This window comes from Saccharomyces paradoxus, chromosome VII (genome assembly GCF_002079055.1).
Source record: "Saccharomyces paradoxus chromosome VII, complete sequence".
In the NCBI taxonomy this organism is placed as follows: Eukaryota; Fungi; Ascomycota; class Saccharomycetes; order Saccharomycetales; family Saccharomycetaceae; genus Saccharomyces; species Saccharomyces paradoxus.
In genome coordinates, this window is record NC_047493.1 from 449,875 (window position 1) to 473,948 (window position 24,074).

The 24,074-nt window shown below is 39.9% G+C and overlaps 12 protein-coding genes across 12 annotated transcripts; 6 read left to right on the forward strand and 6 right to left on the reverse strand.

Moving 5' to 3' along the window:
• Positions 1–119: 119 nt before the first annotated feature.
• Positions 120–1,316, reverse strand: PGD1 (Pgd1p; the record flags this gene model as incomplete). The annotated part of the gene is made up of 1 exon (XM_033910441.1): positions 120–1,316. One exon carries the CDS (start codon positions 1,314–1,316, stop codon positions 120–122), a length of 1,197 nt encoding a protein of 398 aa, XP_033766332.1.
• A 231-nt stretch (positions 1,317–1,547) lies between these two features.
• PIB2 (Pib2p) lies at positions 1,548–3,455 on the reverse strand (the record flags this gene model as incomplete). The annotated part of the gene is made up of 1 exon (XM_033910442.1): positions 1,548–3,455. One exon carries the CDS (start codon positions 3,453–3,455, stop codon positions 1,548–1,550), a length of 1,908 nt encoding a protein of 635 aa, XP_033766333.1.
• A 190-nt stretch (positions 3,456–3,645) lies between these two features.
• Positions 3,646–5,910, forward strand: STT3 (dolichyl-diphosphooligosaccharide--protein glycosyltransferase subunit STT3; the record flags this gene model as incomplete). Its single annotated transcript, XM_033910443.1, has 1 exon — positions 3,646–5,910. The coding sequence occupies one exon, from the start codon at positions 3,646–3,648 to the stop codon at positions 5,908–5,910; it is 2,265 nt and encodes a 754-aa protein (XP_033766334.1).
• Positions 5,911–6,213: 303 nt separating this feature from the next.
• Positions 6,214–8,421, forward strand: ALK1 (protein kinase ALK1; the record flags this gene model as incomplete). The annotated part of the gene is made up of 1 exon (XM_033910444.1): positions 6,214–8,421. The coding sequence occupies one exon, from the start codon at positions 6,214–6,216 to the stop codon at positions 8,419–8,421; it is 2,208 nt and encodes a 735-aa protein (XP_033766335.1).
• Positions 8,422–8,516: 95 nt separating this feature from the next.
• Positions 8,517–9,224, reverse strand: GET1 (GET complex subunit GET1; the record flags this gene model as incomplete). Its single annotated transcript, XM_033910445.1, has 1 exon — positions 8,517–9,224. The coding sequence occupies one exon, from the start codon at positions 9,222–9,224 to the stop codon at positions 8,517–8,519; it is 708 nt and encodes a 235-aa protein (XP_033766336.1).
• Positions 9,225–9,508: 284 nt separating this feature from the next.
• Positions 9,509–10,345, forward strand: CKB1 (casein kinase 2 regulatory subunit CKB1; the record flags this gene model as incomplete). The annotated part of the gene is made up of 1 exon (XM_033910446.1): positions 9,509–10,345. The coding sequence occupies one exon, from the start codon at positions 9,509–9,511 to the stop codon at positions 10,343–10,345; it is 837 nt and encodes a 278-aa protein (XP_033766337.1).
• Positions 10,346–10,455: 110 nt separating this feature from the next.
• JAC1 (J-type chaperone JAC1) lies at positions 10,456–11,010 on the reverse strand (the record flags this gene model as incomplete). Its single annotated transcript, XM_033910447.1, has 1 exon — positions 10,456–11,010. The coding sequence occupies one exon, from the start codon at positions 11,008–11,010 to the stop codon at positions 10,456–10,458; it is 555 nt and encodes a 184-aa protein (XP_033766338.1).
• Positions 11,011–11,197: 187 nt separating this feature from the next.
• ATE1 (arginyltransferase) lies at positions 11,198–12,709 on the forward strand (the record flags this gene model as incomplete). Its single annotated transcript, XM_033910448.1, has 1 exon — positions 11,198–12,709. The coding sequence occupies one exon, from the start codon at positions 11,198–11,200 to the stop codon at positions 12,707–12,709; it is 1,512 nt and encodes a 503-aa protein (XP_033766339.1).
• Positions 12,710–13,009: 300 nt separating this feature from the next.
• KAP122 (Kap122p) lies at positions 13,010–16,255 on the forward strand (the record flags this gene model as incomplete). The annotated part of the gene is made up of 1 exon (XM_033910449.1): positions 13,010–16,255. One exon carries the CDS (start codon positions 13,010–13,012, stop codon positions 16,253–16,255), a length of 3,246 nt encoding a protein of 1,081 aa, XP_033766340.1.
• A 130-nt stretch (positions 16,256–16,385) lies between these two features.
• BIL2 (Bil2p) lies at positions 16,386–16,778 on the reverse strand (the record flags this gene model as incomplete). The annotated part of the gene is made up of 1 exon (XM_033910450.1): positions 16,386–16,778. The coding sequence occupies one exon, from the start codon at positions 16,776–16,778 to the stop codon at positions 16,386–16,388; it is 393 nt and encodes a 130-aa protein (XP_033766341.1).
• A 704-nt stretch (positions 16,779–17,482) lies between these two features.
• Positions 17,483–20,152, forward strand: PUF4 (Puf4p; the record flags this gene model as incomplete). The annotated part of the gene is made up of 1 exon (XM_033910451.1): positions 17,483–20,152. The coding sequence occupies one exon, from the start codon at positions 17,483–17,485 to the stop codon at positions 20,150–20,152; it is 2,670 nt and encodes an 889-aa protein (XP_033766342.1).
• A 253-nt stretch (positions 20,153–20,405) lies between these two features.
• On the reverse strand, positions 20,406–23,582 carry PDR1 (drug-responsive transcription factor PDR1; the record flags this gene model as incomplete). The annotated part of the gene is made up of 1 exon (XM_033910452.1): positions 20,406–23,582. One exon carries the CDS (start codon positions 23,580–23,582, stop codon positions 20,406–20,408), a length of 3,177 nt encoding a protein of 1,058 aa, XP_033766343.1.
• Between the last annotated feature and the right edge of the window lie 492 nt (positions 23,583–24,074).

Genomic DNA, 24,074 nt, shown 5'->3' on the forward strand with positions numbered 1-24,074 from the left:
ATTCTACCACGGTCAAAAAAGTGAAAAAAAATAAAAAATAAAAAGAAAAAGCCTTTCGGGTAATAAGAATAGAAGATTATACAGATAATTGCTATTTTGGTACGTAGATGCACCAGCCATCACAAGAAATCCATGTTCAGACCACCTAATTCCAGATTGTTCAGGTCCAGAGAATCTAGTTCTTTCCCGCCGGTATTCACGTTGTTCATGCCCATATTCATATTGTACTGTTGTTGAGGCTGTTGCTGTTGTTGATGTTGTTGTTGTTGCTGGAAATCGTTATTCATACTCATGTTTAGGATATTTGCGGGGGTTAGATTGTTTAGGTTTAATTGTGACTGTAGCGGGGTGTTATTGGAGTTGGTACTTGGATTTGGGTTGGATCCGTTGCCATTGCCATTGAATTGTGACATAGCTGCCTGGCCCCCTTGGTTCTGGGCCCCCATTGAATATGCGTTTCCCATGGGTGACATCATGTTGGTCAGCGGCGTGCCCATGACATTTGTGGGTGAAACGCTGTTGATCATGTTGGGAGTTGGGTTGGGTAGTGCGGCCGTCATAGAAGCCGTTATTGGTGTCTGAACAGTCGATTGCTGTGCGTAGACCTGAGCCTGGGCCTGGGCCTGAGCTTGAGCTTGAGCCTGAGCCTTTGCCTTCTTGGTTTGTCTTGGTTTTCTTGGTTTCTTGGGTGCTGCAATTGCTGCAGCTGCGGTGCTATTAGGTACGTTTGGAGTTCCAATACCGCTACTGCTCTTAGGGCCTCTTTTGCCGGCCAGGGGATTATGTTGCATCGTAGCTGTGGTATTTGGATTTGAAAGGGAGTGGGCATGCGAGTTGGGGTGTGGATGAGGGGTAGTGGTTGTGCTGGGAGTCGAAGCCGCTGTAGAATGGTTCGTGTTCACAACAACTGCAGCCGAGCAAGCAGCTGTGCCATTTTTGTTATAGGTGCTCAACGGTTCCAAAAGCTGGAAACTTCTGTCCTTGTTATCTGCAGTTTTCAAGTATTCTGGTACAGTGCTGAATAAAGGTTGCAGTGTTTCCAAATGCGAAGACAAGGTCTGGAACCTTTCGTTCAGTTGTAAAATCTTGTCCCTGATATGTAGGTATTTGGCCATGCGGTCGCCCTGTTTGGGTCCATCTTGGTCTATGCTTGCCATTATCTGTATAAATTCATTAAATTGCAATCGCAACGGCAGAATTTCATCGCGTGCCTCGTTGATTTGTTTACACACGCTGTCTCTAGTTCCATTCTCATTCTTGGCCAATGTCGCTTCTAAATCCTCTAGCTTGACGCCTGCCGGTATAATCGAGTCCATTCTGGTTGCTCTTGCTGCTGTTGTGTCTGTTTGCACTGCCTGATCAAAGGTGTATTGGTAACGGTTTATATTGTTCTCTTCAAAATTTCGCTCGGCGCCATATCGAAAATCTTCAGAAAATTGTTAGAGTATTATATTATATTATATCATATTATATTAAATTTATTGTATACATAGTGGTCATACATCGGTGTGTACATCCCCTCTTTGATTGTCTTCCACAAACGTTCATCAGAAACTACTCCAGTTCCAGTTTGCAGGCACGGAGCCGATTACACTGCCCAGAACATCGTTACCTTCTTCTTGTTCTCCCCCAGTATTATCGTTTTCTGTTTCGTCATCATTCGATTTCACCTGAATGGGCGTTGACGAGTCCCGATCGACCGTAGCGTGCTCTTGGGATGAACCACCCTTCCTTGTTCTGAAAAGAGTGTTCATCTGCCTATTTTTGTAGTAATTACGCAAATTCTTCTTGTTGTCATTATCATCTTCCTCACCCTCTTCAATGTTTCTGTCATCCTCATTCGTGTTCGGATTATGGTTCGTAGTTGAAAGATTCTCGTACTCGACCAGGCAGTCATCGCATATTTTACACAAAGTGCCGCCGCCATTTATGCCACCGTTGTTTAGTTCATTGATCATTATAAAATTGGCTTGAGAATCCAGGTACAGCCAATGGCGCAGATGGTCTTGGCAAAAGATGTCCCCACAGTGTCTGCAATGATGTTTCCTCTCCCATAGAGTGAAAGGCTTATGGCAGTAGCGGCATGAATTTCTCTTGCTATCTGGGATCCAGTGGTCCTTAGTGGGCGGGTTCACTCTGGTAGAATTTCTGTTTGAGATGGTTGGTATTAAGTTGATTCGGTCGCTGTTCGGAATAGAATTCGGGAACAAATACGAGGATATTTTGTTTTTGTAGCTTTCCAAGATTGACGATGTGTTTGATTGTACGCTGGATTGAGAGGATATGATTCTTAGATTGTTTGCGTTCTGAACGCTGGCAGATTGCGATCTATTTGGAATGAAGTTATGTTCCAAGTTAGACGCCTTCTTGTAGTAAGACGACAATGTTGCATTCAACAGATCGTCATTGGTTATATTCGTCTCTGAAACTTTCCTCAGTACGGCAGGGATGTACAGCGGTTTTTTGGGGTTATTGATCTGTCTTACATTTGATTTATGTTTATTGGAGTTGAAATTCAGGTTAGTGCTCGAAGCAGGTTGTGGCAAAAAGTCCAGCGAGGGTTTCCTTAGCATCTGCTGGTTCGGTGGTTTGGCCGCATGATTCATTGAATCAACGATAACGTTGGTCTTGCCAAACCGTAGCTGGGACATTGAGCTAGAGTTCGTCGTGGTCAGCTTGTCCACGATGTTTTCCGCTTTGGACACCGACGACGAAGACGCGGAAGACGTGGACGAGGATGAAGACTCTTTCGCCTTGTTTTCCTTGCTCAACCGCAAATTAGAACTAGCATTCATCTTGAACGACGACAGTTTCCGTAAAGCCTGCGTGGTTAGGTTCTTCTGTCGAACTTCGTCGTCCTCATCGGAATCGTTTTCTAACTCATTGAACACAGCTTTGCTCTTCGTATTCTTGCCCCTGCTAACATCCGGCATGCTACTGCTAGGGTCTAGTTCAGGGTTCGATCTTTGGTCATCTGTAAATGGCAGCGTCTTCCCGATCTCCTTGCTACTAGAAGCCTTCCTGCCATCTGCCATCTCTTCACCGAGCTTGCTACTGTGGCTGCTGCGAATATTCTCCTCAGCAGAGTTTTTCCTCAATATGGATACCATCGCTGGCGATTGGATCTGCTGCTTTCTGTCAACGAACCCGGTACCAGTCCCTGTTGAGCTCTCCTGCTGCAACTGCTGCTGCCGATGTTGATTTACCATCGATTTCAGCGAGATACTGCTCAATATGCTCTGTTCTGAATGCGTTGACGTTCTGGGCGCTATCTTCTGCTTTTCAAACGTGATAGGGGACGTCACTGTATCAGCACCGCTCTCTTCATCGCCATTCCTGTCACGGTAGTCATGGTTCCTGGGTCCCAGGGAAACCCCTCCGCCGTCTCGCTCGTCACCGTCCTCCTCCTCCTCCTTGATCGCTGGTGTTTTGGATACACTATGCAACGCAGCCATTCTGATCTCCACTACAACTGTGCTGCCCAGTCCTCCTCACTGATGCTTTGTACCTATTTCAAGTCTCAATAGTCATATCATAGGCTTTCTTCTATCTCTCTTACTCTGTCAAATGGTCACTACCGACGGTCGCTTTTTCGCGCTGGTCGAGAATTGACAAAATAAGACACGAACAAAAGAGCTAGTGTGCATGGAAGAGAGGCAACAAAAGGACAGTCCAACTCAGCATAGCATAGCATCCGCAATCGCAGTCACAGCCGCAAAGTCTACACTACCATCCGCCATTATTACAGCTGCCATGGGATCCGACCGGTCGTGTGTTTTGTCTGTGTTTCAGACCATCCTCAAGCTCGTCATCTTCGTGGCGATCTTTGGGGCTGCCATCTCATCACGTTTGTTTGCAGTCATCAAATTTGAGTCTATTATCCACGAATTCGACCCCTGGTTTAATTATAGGGCTACCAAATACCTTGTCAATAACTCATTTTACAAGTTTTTAAACTGGTTTGACGACCGTACCTGGTACCCCCTCGGAAGGGTTACTGGGGGTACTTTATATCCTGGGCTGATGACCACTAGTGCGTTTATCTGGCACGCTCTACGCAATTGGTTAGGCTTGCCCATTGACATCCGGAACGTTTGTGTCCTGTTTGCGCCGCTGTTTTCCGGGGTCACTGCCTGGGCCACCTATGAGTTTACCAAGGAGATTAAAGATGCCAGCGCTGGGCTTTTGGCTGCAGGTTTCATAGCGATTGTCCCCGGTTATATATCTAGATCTGTGGCTGGGTCCTATGATAACGAAGCCATTGCCATTACGTTGTTAATGGTCACGTTCATGTTCTGGATTAAGGCCCAAAAGACAGGTTCTATCATGCACGCGACGTGTGCAGCTCTGTTCTACTTTTACATGGTGTCAGCCTGGGGTGGTTACGTGTTCATCACCAACTTGATCCCACTCCATGTCTTTTTGCTGATTTTGATGGGCAGATATTCATCCAAACTGTATTCTGCCTATACCACTTGGTATGCCATTGGAACTGTTGCGTCCATGCAGATTCCATTTGTCGGTTTCCTACCTATTAGGTCTAATGACCATATGGCGGCATTGGGTGTTTTCGGCTTGATCCAGATTGTTGCCTTCGGTGACTTCATTAAGGGTCAAGTCAGCACAGCTAAGTTTAAAGTCATCATGATGGTTTCTCTGTTTTTGATTTTGGTCCTTGGTGTGGTTGGACTTTCCGCCTTGACCTATATGGGTTTGATTGCCCCTTGGACTGGTAGATTCTATTCGTTATGGGATACCAACTACGCAAAAATTCACATTCCCATCATCGCCTCTGTTTCCGAACATCAACCGGTTTCGTGGCCCGCTTTCTTCTTTGATACCCACTTTTTGATTTGGCTGTTCCCCGCAGGCGTATTCTTGCTGTTCCTCGACTTGAAAGACGAGCACGTGTTTGTCATCGCTTACTCCGTTCTATGTTCGTACTTTGCCGGTGTTATGGTTAGATTGATGCTGACTTTGACTCCAGTCATCTGTGTGTCCGCTGCCGTCGCATTGTCCAAGATATTTGATGTCTACTTGGATTTCAAGACAAGCGACCGCAAATACGCCATCAAACCTACTGCACTATTGGCCAAATTGATTGTTTCCGGATCATTCATCTTTTATTTGTATCTTTTCGTCTTCCATTCCACTTGGGTAACAAGGACTGCATACTCTTCTCCTTCTGTTGTTTTGCCATCACAAACCCCAGACGGTAAATTGGCGTTGATCGACGATTTCAGGGAAGCATACTATTGGTTAAGAATGAACTCTGATGAAGACAGTAAGGTTGCAGCATGGTGGGACTACGGTTACCAAATTGGTGGTATGGCCGACAGAACTACTTTAGTCGACAACAACACATGGAACAATACTCATATTGCCATCGTTGGTAAGGCCATGGCCTCCCCTGAAGAGAAATCTTACGAAATTTTAAAGGAACATGACGTCGATTACGTCTTGGTCATCTTTGGTGGTCTAATTGGGTTTGGCGGTGATGACATTAACAAATTCTTGTGGATGATCAGAATTAGCGAAGGGATTTGGCCTGAAGAGATAAAAGAGCGCGATTTCTATACCCCAGAGGGAGAATATAGAGTGGATGCAAGGGCCTCCGAGACCATGAGAAACTCGCTACTTTACAAGATGTCCTACAAAGATTTCCCACAATTATTCAATGGTGGTCAAGCTACTGACAGAGTACGTCAACAAGTTATTACTCCACTAGATGTCCCACCATTAGACTACTTCGACGAAGTGTTCACATCTGAAAACTGGATGGTTAGAATATACCAATTGAAGAAGGATGATGCCCAAGGTAGAACTTTGAAGGACGTTGGTAACTTAGCCAGATCCTCCACTAAAACAAGAAGGTCCATAAAGAAGCCTGAATTAGGCTTGAGAGTGTAAATTGGGCACCCATTAAAGAAAAGGAATAAAATAAAATATACATATATAAAAAGATAAACAAAATAAATAGAAGTTTTGGTTTCCTTTCTTATTATTATCATCGCTCGTGACGGATCGTCTTTGCCCTTTTTGGTAAAACGTAAACAAAATAACAATAGAAAAAATAACAACTTTATCAATGTTTATTTTTATTTATTAAGTATTTGATGCGGAAAGCAATTTTTCCAAACTGTATGTCGTTTCAACATTGCAATTCAATCACTCTCAACACATAACCCTTCAATTGCAACAAGTAGAGACCCCATGGATTTTGAAACGTCGTTTGAGGAATTCGTCGAAGATAAACGATTCATTGCCCTAGAGGTATCTGATAATGATGATGATTATGACACTGATCTGACTGCTGATACCGCCGACGAGCTGGAGAACTCTGCCATTTTAAAGTTGAGAGACTCCAAAGCATCCTTGAACGTTACCACCGGTAATAATACATCAAGGAAGACGACTGCCACTTCTAAAAAACGATGGTCTCTATTGTCCAACCACTCCGCCGTTTCATCATCCAAATCTAAGAAAAGATGGTCTGTGCTTTCTTCGAGCTTTACCAGTGAATCCCACAAGGACAGAGAATCGAGAAACGCTTTGCAACAAAAAAGAAAGTCCTTGCAAAGTTATTCAAGCTTGGATACAGTCGCATCTAATAGCTCTATCTCTGCTTCTTCTTCTTTGAAAAGATCGTCCACGGGTCTTTCTCTCAGGCAACTATTTACTAAGATAGGCATAAACGATGAGATATCACAACCTGGGATTGGAATTCCACAAGGTAAGGAAAATCTACCTCCAGCTCTGGGGAAGAAAACTTCATCTATTGCTCCCACCAGCTCAGAAAACAGACTTAGGACGCCATTGAAACCGCTTGTTAATCATTCAAAAAGGTCTACTCTACAACTACAACAGCAACAACCATTGTATAATGCATCGTTGTCCTCAAGAAGATCGTCAATTTCTTCCACTGTTTCTTCTGCCAGCTCCTCTAAATGGAGGTTCTGGAAGAGAGATAAGGGCCAGACACCCGCAATGTTGCAAGCAGATCACCATTCTTTAAAATCCTTTCCGGCGGTAAACCGTCGTGATTCCATGACGCCTGTTGAGCCACGGAATAAGGCCAAACACAAGACTTCCTTTTCAGACTTCCATAAAGCTATTTTCAGCTCAAATACATATTCCGAAAGTAGTGACACAGTATCATCCATGGAGACGACTTTAAAAAATAAAGCATCTTCTTCAAGTCTATCCTTGAACGTATTGAAGAAAAGGAGCTCGCAATCAAGTTTGAAGCACAAGAGCTCACATGCATCCTTACAAAAATTCAAAAGGAACAAGGGGAAGTCTTCCATGATGCCACCATCCACAGCAACTAATAGTAGCAATGATGATTCCTGCAGTTATAGTTCCAAGAATTCTGCCTTGAGTCATCGAATCTCGTTACCTGTGCCAGACCAAGTTTCCCGCGATAAAATACAAAATAAATTAAGGAATTCAACCTCGTTGCTCTCATTAACTTCCAAATCATCTTTACCAATGAACAAAAATGACCACGATGAGACACTTCTAAGACAAATTTTACAAAATTGTGATATAAAAAGAATTTTAAACCCTGCAAAAGGAGATATATTGCCTTTAATCAATGATGTAAATCATCTGTCATCGATACAGCTAACATCGCATGTCTGGCAAATTGGTGAAGTAATTTGTAAAAAAGTCTCTCTCGGCCCTATTGATGACATTACATGGGATAGAAAGTCTTTATCTTTACAGGAATTGGAGAAACTCAAAATTATGAAACAAAAATTTAATGGCACACCGCAATTATTGAAAAGTTTTGTTGTTAAAGAGGCAAATGGTGCGTTGTATTTGTACTTACTGTTTAAAGATCACGGTACCCCAATTTCCTTAATCTCACTGAAAAATTGGAAGCAGATCTTAAAGATTTTTTGGTCTTGTGTTGGTATAATCCATGGGTTGGAAACAAATTTGAAGTTTGAACATCGCAATCTTACTTTGGATAATATTCTAATAGATGGTAATGGGAATATAACAATTATTGACTTCAAATGCAGTAGATTGCAAACGCCTCAAGACGATGTTATATTCCTACGATTGGATCACCCACTCTTTTTCCTGAATGGAAAAGATAAGAGTAAAATTAATGAATACCAATATCAATTTGAGTTTGAAATCTATCAGAGTATGCGTGTCTCGTTGAACATGGACGCGTCAGCCTTTGAGCCCATGACGAACTTGTATTGGTTATACTATTTGTCACGGGTCTTACTAAAGTTGGGTGACAGAAAGCTTGGTAAGAATGATATAAACAGGGATAAAATGGCTAGGGTGATAAGTCATTTGGAAACGAACTTGGCAGTTCATAAAAGAGGGGGGCAATTATTCAAGAGATTGGAGACCGCGGACATTAAGAATACTGGAGATTTACTAAAACTTTATAAATAAAAAACGGGAATGTTGACAAAATTATATTTCATTTTCTTTCTATTGTATACTCTAATACATAAATATAATATATATACATACATAATGTAACAACACTAATCTAGAATAACGGTATCGTCGACAGAATCTACGCTTTTCTCTTCTTGAGTCTCCGTAGATGCAGGTGGTTCCATGTTGGGGGTCAGAAACAATTGGTTAACGATAAATTCTATTCCATTTAAAACGTTCATCAATGCCCAAACCCAGATCCCCAAAGAGACGCTTTGAAGAGCGACACCATCAAACTTAGAGACACCAAATTTGCCCTCCATAATATGCCATTTCTGAGAAATGGTTCTTAGGGGATGCAATATAACATATAACCAGCCTTGAGACCAAACGCCACTAACAAACGTAGGAAACAAAGTGCTAGTCGAAGAACTCAACTGGTAAATGGGCGTCTTGCCGTATACGATCTTGAACACGAAAAATGGCACCGTCAACGTCAATAATTTGAGTTTGTGAAGATGGGCTTGAAAGGCTTTATTTTCTGATTGTATTCCATCCTTCAAGTTATTTATTTCTTTATCTAATGAGTCCAATTTTCTATTGTTCTTGGTCCACTTGGCATAATTATCCTGGGCAGAAATAGAGTTGTTGAATTCTTTTAATTCGTGACGCTCTTTGATCTTGGCCAGGTATTTTTTGGATAATTCATTGCCTGGTGCAAATTTAGAGATCCATTTCTCGTGGTATTTGTTTGTATATTGCAGAAACTTCGTAACCACGATAAAGAATACCGCCACCGCTGCTGCCCAATGCATTTCTTTTATTTCAATCTACTACACCTAGTCCAAGGATTGCAAACTGTCCTGTTTCCTTTTATCTGGTCTTTTGCTCCGAGGTGTTGTTGTATCTTCCTCTACTCTGTGATCTTTTTTCACTGTTGGGAAGGAAAGAAAAAGTGAAAACATCAACTGGTAAAGTGTCTAATGGCAAAAACAAGCGGTAATTAATACGTGGAAAACACGGTAGTGACGTTAATCCGAGTCTGTAAATTAGTGGATTGGTATTTAGAAGCGGCCATTAGCTAAAGAGAGAGAAAACTATGTCGCAAGAGTTTGTAGAAGATTATTCACGTACAGGATCCTCAGACGACGAGGATAGTGGAGCATATGACGAGTGGATCCCATCGTTCTGTTCCAGATTTGGCCACGAATACTTCTGCCAAGTTCCCACAGAGTTTATCGAGGATGATTTCAATATGACCTCATTATCTCAAGAGGTACCTCACTACCGAAAAGCCCTGGATTTGATATTAGATTTGGAGGCCATGAGTGATGAAGAAGAGGATGAAGACGACGTGGTGGAAGAAGACGAAGTGGACCAAGAGATGCAAAGTAACGACGGCCACGATGAAGGCAAAAGGAGAAATAAGTCGCCAGTGGTGAATAAGAGCATTATCGAGCACGCAGCAGAACAGTTATACGGATTGATCCACGCAAGGTTCATTCTAACCAAGCCAGGCCTGCAGGCAATGGCTGAAAAATTTGACCACAAGGAATTCGGAACGTGTCCCCGCTACTACTGTAATGGCATGCAATTGCTGCCTTGTGGTCTGAGCGATACAGTCGGGAAACACACCGTAAGGTTGTACTGTCCCAGTTGTCAGGACTTGTATCTTCCTCAATCCTCTAGATTCCTGTGTCTAGAAGGTGCGTTTTGGGGGACAAGCTTCCCTGGTGTGTTTTTGAAACATTTCAAAGAATTGGAAGAGTATGTGGAAAGGAAAAGTAAAGAATCATATGAGTTGAAAGTTTTTGGATTCAGGATAAATGATGAGGCAGTATCTGGCCCTAGAATGAAGTGGTTGAGGCAATACCCATCCACGGAGGAGGACTGGGAAGAATTTGCCAAATGCGAGTTCGAGACACCGGCGGTTTAACCCTCGATTTATTTTCCTCTTTCCCCTACCATATACATATGTACTCTACGTATTTACATTGTTCTGTTTTTATATCACCACTATTAGTAATATTACCACTTTGAAGTATTTTAATGATTCAATTCCAACGGTTTTCCCGGAGCCCAGTCTTTGAATGCCTTGGCCAAGTTGTACCAATACTTCAACTCCACGGTTGATTTCAGCGCAGCGGCGTAATCCTTGTCATTGTAGCATTGTTCCAACTGGGCTTCAATATCCTGAATCCTTTGTTTGTTTTCTTTTTCTAATTGCTTCACACCAGCTTCATCATCCATCTGAGACAATTCATCATGGATGTCTAGAACTTTCAATAAGAGCTGTGGATCACTGGTAGTGACCTCATGTGAAGTCTGTTCTTGCGTCAAATCGATATTGCGCAAGAGCTTTAGCATATATTGCGACCTTCTGAGGGGATCTTTGAGCGTATGGTAAGCTTGGTTAAGCGTTGACGACTGTTCACTACCTTGTTGAGCCATATCTGGGTGGTGCTGCGCTTGTAATTGCCTATACTCCTTCCTTAATTTGGATTGATCTATGGTCCAAACCGGTAGTTTTTTAGGGAAAGTCTTTGGGAACAGCTCGTAGAATGTAGAAGTGAACCTTCGTTGAACCAAGTACTTCAACATTGTGACTTATGCGGCTTATTGGAATCTCCTTACGATTATCTGCTTCAGCTTTTCATTTCCCATCATTTATTTGGTTTCCTTTTTTTTGTATTTTTTTTTCACTATTGTTAAAAATGCTGTGAGTCTTCATTACTATTGCTATGCAAGACAAAAGAGTCTTAGAATACAACCGAGTAGAAGCACAATTATGCCTGGTAGATTTGTTATTTGGGCACCCTCAATGCATAATGAGCCTGCATCCAAGTGTGGGTATTGTCACGGCAATAAGGGGGGAAACAGGGACCAGTTGTTCGCATTGGATTCATGGGCCCATCGTTATATGAACAAAATGGACGTTATAGAAATTGAAAACTGCACAATTGGCTCTTTTGTGGAACATATGGATGTGGAGACGTATGACCGCCTATGTAATATGGGATTCAGACGGTCCGGTAAGTTTCTTTATAAAGTGGATCCATTGAGAAATTGTTGTAGACTATACACTATAAGAACCGCCCCTCAAGAATTAAATATGACAAAGGAATTGAAAAAATGCGTCAATCGCTTTGCCACTAGAATAACAGGTGATGACTATCGCCCAGCTGCTATTCCAAGCAGTGATTTTGTTGGCAAGATCGTTAATGCAGAGATGAATTCTAAAAAATTCCATACCAGATTTGAGCCCGCACTTTATAGTGACGAAAAGTATCAGTTATTTGTCAAATATCAGGAAAATGTACATCAGGACTACAATAATTCGGCCAAATCCTTCAAGCGGTTCCTATGTGACACGCCCTTTGGCCCTGAAGCGGTGCTGGGGACACAAGAATCGTGGGAACAGTTGAACAATTGGCAGCGTATGAGGCCCGGTGAGAAACTGAAGCATGTGGGGCCTGTCCACGAATGTTACTACTATGAGGGTAAATTGATTGCCATCACAGTGTCAGATATCTTGCCCAGCGGTATATCTTCGGTGTATTTTATTTGGGATCCAGATTACAGTAAATGGTCCTTAGGGAAGCTTAGTGCTTTGCGTGATCTTGCCATCATTCAAAAGACAAATCTACAATACTATTATCTGGGGTACTATATCCAGGACTGCCCCAAAATGAATTATAAAGCAAACTACGGGGCAGAAGTATTGGATGTGTGTCACAGTAAATATATCCCATTGAAAACCATTCAGGGTATGATTTCCAGAGGTAAACTCTTTGTCCTGGGTGAAGAAGAGGCAAAGGTTTCCAAGGAGCTCTACATGGTTGACACTGATACCGGAAGAGGAGGAATATTTTCAACTAATGCCGTTGTCAAGTACAAGAACATTGCTGAGGAAATATACGGTGTGGAAGGCCGTGCATTCAAATCTGCAAATGAGTCTGCATTGGAATTGAAAGAGCTCTACGGTATACCGTATAAAGAAGAAGACCTGGATACCATCTACCATTTGAAAGAGCAGAAGGTCCATTCTCCAAGTGGTATTCCTAATGTGGTGCCCGGATTGCTCCCGTTGTGGGAGTTGCTGGACATTATGCAATCCGGCAAGATTACTGACCTGGAGGGAAGATTATTCTTATTTGAAATCGAAATGGACGGAATCCGACCATTAGTGAACTTTTATAATGAACCTCCGAATGTCAAGAAACGTATTTGTGACGTGATTAGGTTATATGGCTTCGAAACTTGCATGAAAGCCGTCATTCTATATAGTGAGCAGATGTGAGCCTTGCTCACACTATTCTATTAACGGTCCTAGTGTATAACTTTTTTAGAATTTAGAAATACTAATCATTCGGGCTAAGATAAGTTTAATAATTGATGGAATAGTTCTAGAAGTGATTGACCTGTCTGATATCCTGATATTTTTTGCTTCCTCATCGCGTGAAAAATTTGAGAAAAAGCTCGAAACTATTTGCTGGACTATACTATATTACATACAGTTTTAAAGACTTTCTGAATGTATAGATATTGCCAAACACAGATTCGAATAGCATAGTAACCAGTCTCTTATTCTTAGTTTCTGATGAGCTCCATTCACGAGGTTGTGGCTCTTATTGAAGAGCTGTACTCTCCTCATCCGAAACATGACGTTAATCAGATTCAACAGAGTTTACAGTCAATCCAGAAATCAGAGCAAGGCTTCCACCTAGCTAATGAACTGCTATCTGATGACAAGTACTCTGCGAACGTCAAGTACTTTGGTGCGCTGACTTTAACTGTGCAACTAAATACACGGGGTGAAAACGATTATGAAACCTTATGGAATGTCTTCAAATCAAATTTATTGTACTTGACAAAATTCAGTACATTATACGTTTCCAATCCTAATATGTACGGTCAGTCTCTAATAATAATAAAAAAGTTAATGTCAAACTTGTCATTGATCTTCACTAAAATCAACGATCCGCAGCTTAACAGCGTTGGCAGTGAAAATTTGATTAAGCAATGGAACAATCCCATAAATACGTTTATTCAACTTATGTCGGTTCAAAATCAAAACATTCATGCAGACCAATTATTGCTTGACTCAATCAACTGTTCCTTAACGTATGAACAATTGTCTCAATTCGTTAGTTTATCTCAGAAACATAATGAATTAGCATTGACGTTTACAGAAATTATTGTCGAAGATTTGACGAAGTTCCAAACAAAGAGGCACTCAATGTCTCAAATCCACGAAGTAGTCCATGAGCACCTGTATATTTCGACTATGGCGTTGATTAACTTGAACTTGACTGCACAAGCTGTCTTCAATCCTACCGTATTTGATTGTATTACTGCCTGGATTAACTATATCTCATTGACTAGAAGTGTATCTCCAAGTGGTAGAATGGATCTATCGGAAATTTTTCAAAATCTGATTGATCTGATGTATCAGTCTACTGAAGGATCAGACGGTTATGAAAATGCTGAAAAGATCCTAACAATATTTGGTAACGTTTTTGCTAATGATCCACTGTTAATGAGTTACGATTTGAGACAACAAATTGAGTGTATTTTCCTAGGTGTAGTAAGGCCTGATTCTGGTATAACCGACATATCGAACAAAAATTCTTGGATGCTACAATATATGAATTATTTAGTTACCAATGATTTCTTTTCCGAATTGAAGGAGTTGGCCATTTGTATTGTGGACTTCTTGCAAATTAACACGTTAAGTGTTTGTAATAAATTATTCACCAACATTCAAGCGACTGATAATGGTCAAGTTCAAGACGAATTTATTCAAGAGTATATTAAAGTCCTTTTGCAGATGACCAATTTTCCCTTAACCCCTGTCTTACAAGAATTCTTTTCCGTAAGAATGGTCGATTTTTGGTTGGATTTATCGGATGCTTACACTAATTTAGCTAGTGAAACTTTAAGGCCAAATTCTATTGAGTTGTCTACACGAATTTTTCAGCAGTTGATCAATATTTACTTACCTAAAATTTCCTTGAGTGTCAAACAAAGAATAATTGAAGAAGATGGTGAGAGCACTTCTATGAACGAATTTGATGATTTTAGAAACGCTGTCAGTGATCTTGCTCAATCCCTTTGGTCCATTTTGGGAAACGATAATTTAACAAATGTTCTAATTAACGGTATGGGCCAAATGCCTGCTGCGAGTGATGAGACTCTCATCATCAAAGATTCTGATGTTTTGTTCCGAATTGAAACAATGTGCTTTGTATTGAATACTATATTAGTTGATATGACACTATCGGAAAGCCCATGGATCAAAAACATCGTTCATTCCAACAAATTCTTCAACCAAAATGTCATATCCGTCTTCCAAACTGGTTTCCAAACTAGTGCCGGCACAAAAGTCGGTCAAATTCTGAAACTTGACTTTGTAAGAACAAGCACAACCTTAATCGGTACTTTGGCTGGTTATTTTAAACAAGAATCTTTTCAATTAAACCCATATGTAGAAGCTTTATTCCAAGGGTTACATACTTGCACCAATTTTACTAGTAAAAACGAGCAAGAAAAAATTTCGAACGATAAACTTGAAGTTATGGTGATTAAAGCAGTCTCAACATTATGTGAAACATGCCGTGAGGAGTTGACTCCATATTTGATGCATTTTATAAGCTTCTTAAACACTGTCATTATGCCAGACTCCAATGTTTCACATTTTACTAGGACCAAGTTGGTTAGATCCATAGGTTATGTCGTTCAATGTCAAGTCTCTAACGGTCCAGAGGAGCAAGCTAAATATATTTCACAATTGACGGATCTATTAAGCGGGTCAATAGAGCATTGTTTGGCTTCATCTGCACAGTTACAAGAGCAACAAGATTATATCAACTGTTTATTATGCTGTATATCTGAGCTAGCAACAAGTTTGATCCAACCTACTGAAATTATCGAAAATGATGCACTTCTACAAAGGTTACCTCAGTTTCAAAATTTCTGGTCCACCGATCCTTTACTAATTCGATCGAAAATTATGTGCACGATTGATAAGGTCTTGGATAATCCAATATACGGTAAAAACTCTGCGTTTGTAGAGATCAGTTGTTTGATTGTTGGTAAAGGATTAAATTTGCCCGACGGGGAACCGTATTTCCTCAAGTACAGTATGTCAGATATTATAAATTTTGTTTTGAGGCACGTTCCCAATTGTGAGCTTGCTACTTGTTTGCCTTATTTCGTCTATTTATTAGAAAAGCTTATTTCTGAATTTAGGGCTGAGCTAACGCCGCAGGAATTTGATTTCATGTTTGAGAAGATTCTTCTAGTCTATTATGATGCATATATTATCAATGATCCGGACCTTTTACAAATGACAATAGGTTTTGTTAATAACGTTTTGGACGTAAAGCCGGGTTTGGCTATTGGCAGTAAACATTGGACTTCGTTTATACTACCTCAATTTTTGAAATTGCTACCTTCAAGAGAAAAATTCACAATTGTTGCGGTGGCAAAGTTTTGGACTAAGTTGATCAATAACAAGAAATACAAGCAAGAAGACCTAACGACTGTCAGGCAACAAGTTTCCTCTATAGGAGGTGAGCTTGTGTACCAAATTATGTATGGTTTATTCCACACACAAAGGTCAGATTTGAATAGTTACACAGATTTGCTAAGAGCTTTGGTAGCTAAGTTTCCGATTGAGGCAAGAGAGTGGCTAGTCGCTGTTTTGCCCCAAATATGTAACAATCCCGCAGGTCATGAAAAATTCATTAATAAACTACTTATTACGAGGGGAAGCAGAGCAGCTGGGAACGTTATTTTGCAGTGGTGGCTGGATTGTACTACACTTCCAAACTACCAAGCATGATGTGTTGAAAGTTTCTCTAGGGAGGGTGAAGGCCCTTTTCTGTTACATCTTATTTAGTAGCGCCTTGGTCCTTTTGATAGATAAGAATTTTTTTTTTGGTTTATAAGTACCGTATATATGTGTGTAGAAGTTAATCCTCTGAAGTGCAGTATTCATTACTAGTTTTTAGTGACAAAAATTCTAAAATTTCCATCTCTATCTGGAACTGCTCTTCATTCCAATACATGTCCAAGCTTCTAGGGGGTAGGAAAACATTTACAGGCAGGGCGCCAGACTGTGGGTAGTTGTTGAAACGTAGAGAGTTAATGTCTGGAGGAGGCTTCGAACTATCATCTGAAAGTGATTCGGTTTTGTTTTTCCATTTTCTAAAGTGGTGAATTCTTTCTCTAGGAATGTGTGATGCCTTTGCCTTTTGCGAAAACTTTTTTAACGAGCTTTTTAGATTATTAGTTGTTTCAAACAGGTTTATGGGCCTGCTGGTCTCCATATCTATGTAATTTAACGGGCGTATCGTATCTTCCATTGAAAGAAGTGCGATTTTTGTAGTTTATCCGTCCATTACCGTTACCTCATTAAGCATCTGGTTAAGAAAAGACATGTCAAATCTCAAATAGCTTATTCTCCATCTATACCTCTTTGTGACTGCAAATTCTAATTTGTGACGCCTTTTCTCATTGCCCTAATATTTGTCACTCTCAACGATTTTTTTTCGATATTTTTTTTGTTTGGGGCCCTCCAGAGAATAGAAAATAATGATTAACAAAGTACATAGTGTACAGTCATACCCATCTTCGGTACACTTTGTTTAACGAATCACTCAGACTCAAAGAGAATATCGGTTGGTTGCTCTCTCCAAAGGTTAACAGCAAACAGTACCTCACGTCTTTTTTTTTGAATAGTTTTTTTTTTGTTGAAACAGAAAAAAAACTTTCTTCCGTATATTACATTGTACATTATTTTTATTGTATTTTAGTTTTCAACTTTAGAATTTGAGCCGTCATTAATATTATTCGTTTTTGTACACTATCTTCCACGATTTATTTTTAGTACACTTAAAATTCCTGTTGATATTGTTTACTAGTTCTCTCTTTATATTATATTTTCGCTTATTTTTTTGGTTCTTTTGAGAGTTCCTATTCATTGTCCGTTACTACTGCTTCTTTGTCCTCGATATCCCTCGAGAAAGAGAGAACCAAACACTGTATCAGTTTCAAGTGGGCCCACGTTATGTCTACAAAGGATTTGAAAGAAGAGATCGATGATGTACCATCAGTAGACCCTGTCGTTTCAGAAACAGTCAATTCTGCTCTAGAGCAATTGCAACTAGATGACCCAGAAGAAAACGCTACCCTCAACGCATTTCCCAATGAAGTCTCACAGGATCCTCAATTTGCTAACGCTCCGCCATCACAAATGTTTCCACATCCACAAATAATGGGTGGGATGGGCTTTATGCCTTACTCCCAGATGATGCAGGTTCCTCATAATCCTGGTCCATTTTTCCCGCCCCCTGATTTCAATGATCCAACAGCACAGTCAAGTAGCTCGCCGTTGAATGCGAGCGGTCCACCGATGTTATTCAAGAATGACTCTCTTCCTTTTCAAATGCTCTCTTCCGGTGCTGCGGCAGCAACGCAAGGTGGACAAAATCTAAACCCATTGATTAATGACAGTTCAATGAAAATATTACCGATCGCCTCGGCTGATCCGTTATGGATTCCTTCAGAAGTTCCGGGATCTGCATCTGTGGCCATTGAAGATACTACTGCTACTCAGCAAGAAGGCTTACCACCTAAGGGCGCTGAGTCTAATAATAAGGCTAGTTCGTTCAGAAGACAAACTTTTCATGCTTTGTCACCCACTGACCTTATCAATGCTGCCAATAATGTAACCCTGTCAAAGGATTTCCAATCCGATATTCAGAATTTTTCTAAGGCGAAGAAACCCTCTGTAGGAGCCAATAATACTGCGAAAACTAGAACCCAATCCATATCTTTTGACAATACACCCTCCTCGACGTCATTCATACCCCCAACCAATAGTGTTTCTGAGAAATTATCTGATTTTAAAATTGAAGAAACATCGAAGGAGGATTTGATCAGTAAAACTGCTCCAGTTAGGAAAGAGAGTAGCCCTACAGTTTATGCAGCAGCATATCCATATGGGGGACCTCTGCTTCAACCGAATCCCATTATGCCAGGCCATCCACATAATATATCCTCACCTATTTATGGCATTAGATCACCTTTTCCTAATTCTTATGAAATGGGTGCGCAGTTCCAGCCTTTTTCTCCTATTTTAAATCCTGCAAGTCATTCACTAAATGCGAATTCTCCAATTCCTTTAACCCAATCACCAATTCATCTTGCGCCAGTTTTAAACCCTAATTCACATTCAGTTGCCTTTTCAGATATAAAAAATGGTGGTGGTAAGTCTACTACCGATAACGACAAGATGGGTCCAAATATGAGAATGGATTCGATAAACCCCAATCTTGGGCCATCAATGCAACCGTTCCACATGTTACCTCCTCAGCAAAACACCCCTCCTCCTCCTTGGTTGTATGGCACTCCACCTCCCTTTAACGCAATGGTCCCGCCCCATTTATTGGCTCAAAATCATATGCCGTTAATGAATAGCGCCAGTAATAAACATCATAGCCGTAATAATAATAACATGTCAAATAATAACAGTGACAACATTGGTAATTCTAATTACAACAGGAAAGATACAGGGCGCTCTAACGTTGGTAAGATGAAAAACATGAAAAGCAATTATCATGGCTATTATAATAACACTAATAACAGTAATAACAATAATAATAGTAATGGTAATAGCAATGGTACCGACAGCAACAACATGGAAAAACAACGTAAAATTGAGGAGTCCTCAAGATTTGCGGACGCTGTCTTAGACCAATACATCGGAAATATCCACTCATTGTGTAAGGACCAACATGGCTGTCGTTTCCTGCAAAAGCAGTTGGATATCCTCGGTAGCAAAGCAGCGGACGCAATTTTTGAAGAAACTAAGGACTATACTGTCGAATTGATGACCGATTCCTTTGGTAATTATTTGATCCAGAAATTACTGGAAGAGGTTACCACAGAACAAAGAATTGTACTTACAAAGATATCTTCTCCTCATTTTGTCGAAATTTCTTTAAATCCTCATGGTACTAGAGCATTACAAAAATTGATTGAATGTATTAAAACAGATGAAGAAGCACAGATCGTTGTTGATTCTTTACGTCCTTACACTGTTCAATTGAGTAAAGATTTAAATGGTAACCATGTTATTCAAAAATGTTTGCAAAGGTTGAAACCCGAAAACTTTCAGTTTATCTTCGACGCAATATCCGATAGCTGTATTGATATTGCTACTCATAGACACGGGTGTTGCGTTTTGCAACGTTGTTTAGATCACGGGACTACACAACAATGTGATAATCTGTGTGATAAGTTGCTAGCCCTTGTTGATAAATTAACTTTAGATCCATTTGGTAACTATGTGGTGCAATATATAATTACCAAAGAATCTGAAAAAAACAAATACGATTACACGCATAAAATTGTTCATCTATTGAAGCCAAGAGTCATTGAACTTTCCATTCATAAATTTGGATCAAATGTGATCGAAAAAATCTTGAAGACACCTATCGTTTCAGAGCCAATGATACTGGAAATCTTGAATAAGGGTGGTGAGACAGGTATTCAATCATTGTTGAATGACAGCTACGGCAATTACGTTTTACAGACAGCATTAGACATTTCTCATAAGCAAAATGACTATCTCTATAAAAGACTATCAGAGATTGTGGCACCTTTGTTAGTAGGCCCTATAAGAAACACACCTCATGGTAAAAGAATCATCGGAATGTTACATTTAGATTCTTAATTAATTCATATATCTCTAGTTTAGCTTTTTTACGTTAGCCTCATATAATATCTTTTGTACAATACTAAAATACATCATTTTTCGTCGAGAGTCAGTTTATATCCAAACTGAAAACAGATGAGCTTTCCCATCATAAAGTATAATGATAAGTAGTGTTAAAGAAATAAGAGAAGAAAACGTTCTTATTTAAAGAAGTCAAAAAAAAAAAAAAAGGAAATATTTGAGAACTTTTTATCTATATATATGTAAATACTTAATTGTCCGGATAAACGTCACTCCACAGGATACTGTAGAGGTCCTCAAGATCACCGTTATTTACAAATTCATCTAGCGTTCCCAAATTAAAGCTTGTTGCAGAAAAACTATTGTTATTGTTATTGTTGTTGTTGTTGTTGTTGTTTTCATTTGTGTCCATAAATGGTACTTGCATCGAAGTGGGTATTTGCGGTTGGGCATTGGTCGATCGAGATGATTTATTAGATTGGATTTGTGGATTATTTGGACCGTCTGTTGGTTGTGCGTAATCGGGATTGATCATATCTGACACCGACAATGATCTAAATGAGGGCAGTTGCGCAAACTCCGGTAATGAGTTATTTCTTACCGGAGAAGGTGCTGAGCGACCACTAAATGGCAATTGCGGTGATTCAATGCCATTTAATAAGCATGAACTGCCCGCCTTGAAATTTGGGAGATCCGGACTCAATTTCCTCCCCGTCTTAAGGTTCATTTGCTTTTTATCTTCATTTGACATTAGTGGTACCTGAAACTGCCTATTTTTCAACATTTGTGAGACAGTTAAATGGAATCCTGACTTCTGAACAGGCTCCAATAAAAATCTATAGGCGCAGGAGTTTGTATCTAGCACAAGTTCTATTATTCCTTTCAAATCTGGGGCATGTTCTTCTATATATTTAGAGATAACATCCAGGTTGGTACTAGAGGATTCTCTGTATGCCAAAAGCATGATACGAGTGACGATTGTCAGGAAGGAGAAGGCTCTTGTATAGTCTTTGAAGCTTTGACTGTTGAAGACATGCTCATTGGTCTCATTTTCGGAGAAAATTTTAATGTCCAGAAATCTTTTGAAGACTCTAATCATATTTATAACGTCAGTGACCTTAATGAATTCTGCAACTGAGAATGCCTGCGATACCAAAATGATACAACTGATGGAATAATGAGCAAACGAACGGTACACGAAATAATCGTTATCAAAATCTAATAAGATCGTATTCATATCTGTCCACGATTTGTAAATCTTATGAAGGTATATTTTCAAGTTCTCAATTAATATTGAGGGCCTCCTGTGAACACATAATCTTGCAACAATATTATCGGATTCATTAACCATTCTGCAGAAATGGTGCTCATAAAATAAAACAAATCTTGAAGCCATGATCTTGTCCTCTCTTGAAACTTTGAGTTTAGTAGTATCCTTTGAAAATGCAATATCAAACAATTTTCCAGTTTGCTCCTTAATAGCATCATATTTCATTTCAGTCTCGTTAAAAATCTCAAGTACTTCGAAGAGAAGTTTCTCTCTAACTATAGATGGTTTTGATGTATTCCTAATTGAAGTGAATTTTTCATTGAATAAAACAGATGATGAGAAATGGCTGACGATTTGCAAAACAGCTAACTCCCCATAGTCTTTCAAGTTGGATATGCACATGTTGTCAAAAGCTTCGCTTCTGTGAATCAAGTGAACATTTTCGATAAAATCTCTATTATCCAAGAACCCAACATCTCGAAAATCCTTGGGCAATAAACAATTAATTTTGGAGTCATCGATGTTCGAAGGATAGCCCAGTTTAGATGCTAAAGTTTTTTCGAAATAGAAAGCTTTCCACCAGAGGTTTCTTCTTCTCTCGGCAAAGGTTTCATCAAGACCCACGTAAAATTCCCACCTTGACAAACCAACTCTTGAGACGAAATGAACTGCTACGTTCAAGACTTTTTCAAAACCGTATATCTCCGATAGCCAAAATAGCAGATCTAAAAAGAATAGAAGTTGCTCTAAATGCGTAATGTCGCATGTAAAGTCCACGTAGTTGTATAATGTGGAATTATAGTAGCTGTAACATAAGGCGATTAGTGCTTCTCCAGCTTGACAATAATGGATAAACTCCTGCAAGACATCAGTTGATAGCGTGTTTTTGGCCACGGATGGATTAGATGTTATTTCCATTAGGAAATTTTGATACGAATTTTTGTGCATATCCAACATCTTCAATAAGATGCCAAACATGCTGATATCATTATTCATTTCACTTAGTAGTTCGGAATTACTTATTCCTGTTATATTTCTCACAAAGGGCTGCGGTAAATGATTTATCACTAACGCTACATGTGATTTTGTGTGTGCTGTATTCGGGCTTCCTGCAGAAGATATTGAAGATGGAGTTGAAGGTAAAAGATTCATTTTCTGCAGGTAATTTTCCAAGGGATTAGCTATGGAGACACATCCTTGGTTGAGGTGATGAAAACAAACATCAAAAAATCTTAACATGATATATATGGTTTCCTTGGCTGTCCTGGGGAAAATCTCGCATTTAGATTTGGATCTATAATTTTGGAAACATTTACCGATACCTTGAAGCGACAAAAACTGGAAAGGAGAGTACAAACCAAAGATTTCGTCGATCAGAGGTTGACTAGAAGTATCTTGGTCCTTCTTATTGTTCGACCAAGCGGCATATCTTGTTAAATGCACCACATCACAATATTTATTTTTCATTAATTGAGTTTCTATTGACTTATTAGGGTAAAATTTCGTTGTCGCTAATTCTTTGACCCTCACTTTGGGTTCCCAGTGCTTGATCAGGTCATTTATCTGAAACTCAATGCTCTCAATAGCTGACGTTATGTGAGTGCCTAAATGAGCCATCTCCTTCAAATTTTTCAAAGTGTTTTGTAAAGATGTCAAAGTTGCCTGCGATTCGCTATCATCTTCATAAAACCCATTCTTATTCACATCATCGTCCTTCCCATCACTTCCACTATTATCACCACTACTACGGCCACCCAGCTTGAAATTTTCGAAAAATTTCGTGGGTTGTTCTACTGCGGATGGCCCGTCCGTACATCGCTGATTATTAGAAAGAGAAGCAGAACTAGAATCAGTTTCTTCCTTGACTTGCACCGTTGTGCCCTCCAAACTCGTCTTATGAAGATTTTTTATTCGACTGCCACCTTGTCTGGAGCTGAACGTACACTCGCACGAATATATCTCACAGCTTGCGCATGGAAACTTCCCATTACATTTTATCTTTCTTTTTCTACAGTTATCGCACGCTTTACTTACTTTCGACCTTGGTTTACGAACCTTGCCGCTTAAACCTATAGAGAAGTGACCAGAGTCCGCGGACGATTCTGTATCCGGACCCGTTTCAATATGTACACCGTTCTTGGAAGCCAAGCCTCGCATCTCCCAGTTTTGTAAGTTCTTCTTTTCGTATATATTTTGCTGATGTGAACAGTTAGCAAATGATGCGCAAGTTACCTTCTTTTTTAGCCAACCCTTACACCTGGTATGTCTATATTGGCAGTTATGGACCTGCTATCATGCTATTATTGGCAATGAAAGAGTGGCTGATCGTGCAATAGGTGAAATAAGGTTGTTTTTGAAGAGGTTTGATTAGCGCCTCTTATTGCCACTCATTAGGTCTTGAACAAAAAAAGAAATTGCATTCAGGGCTAGTCTCCATTTATAACAAAGCCCTACTGGACCCTGAAAATGTAGATCAGGGCTCGTTTGTTCTCGTTTAATGGCTAAACGAGATTCATTTCTTTTTCGTTCCTTGGCGCTTTTTTCCCACATGCCGTAATTGCCGGTATTACGCGATCGTTTGGCGTTACTATGGAAAAGCTGAAATATATATCCTCGAGAAAGAAAAACTAAACAGTTGCATTAATATAG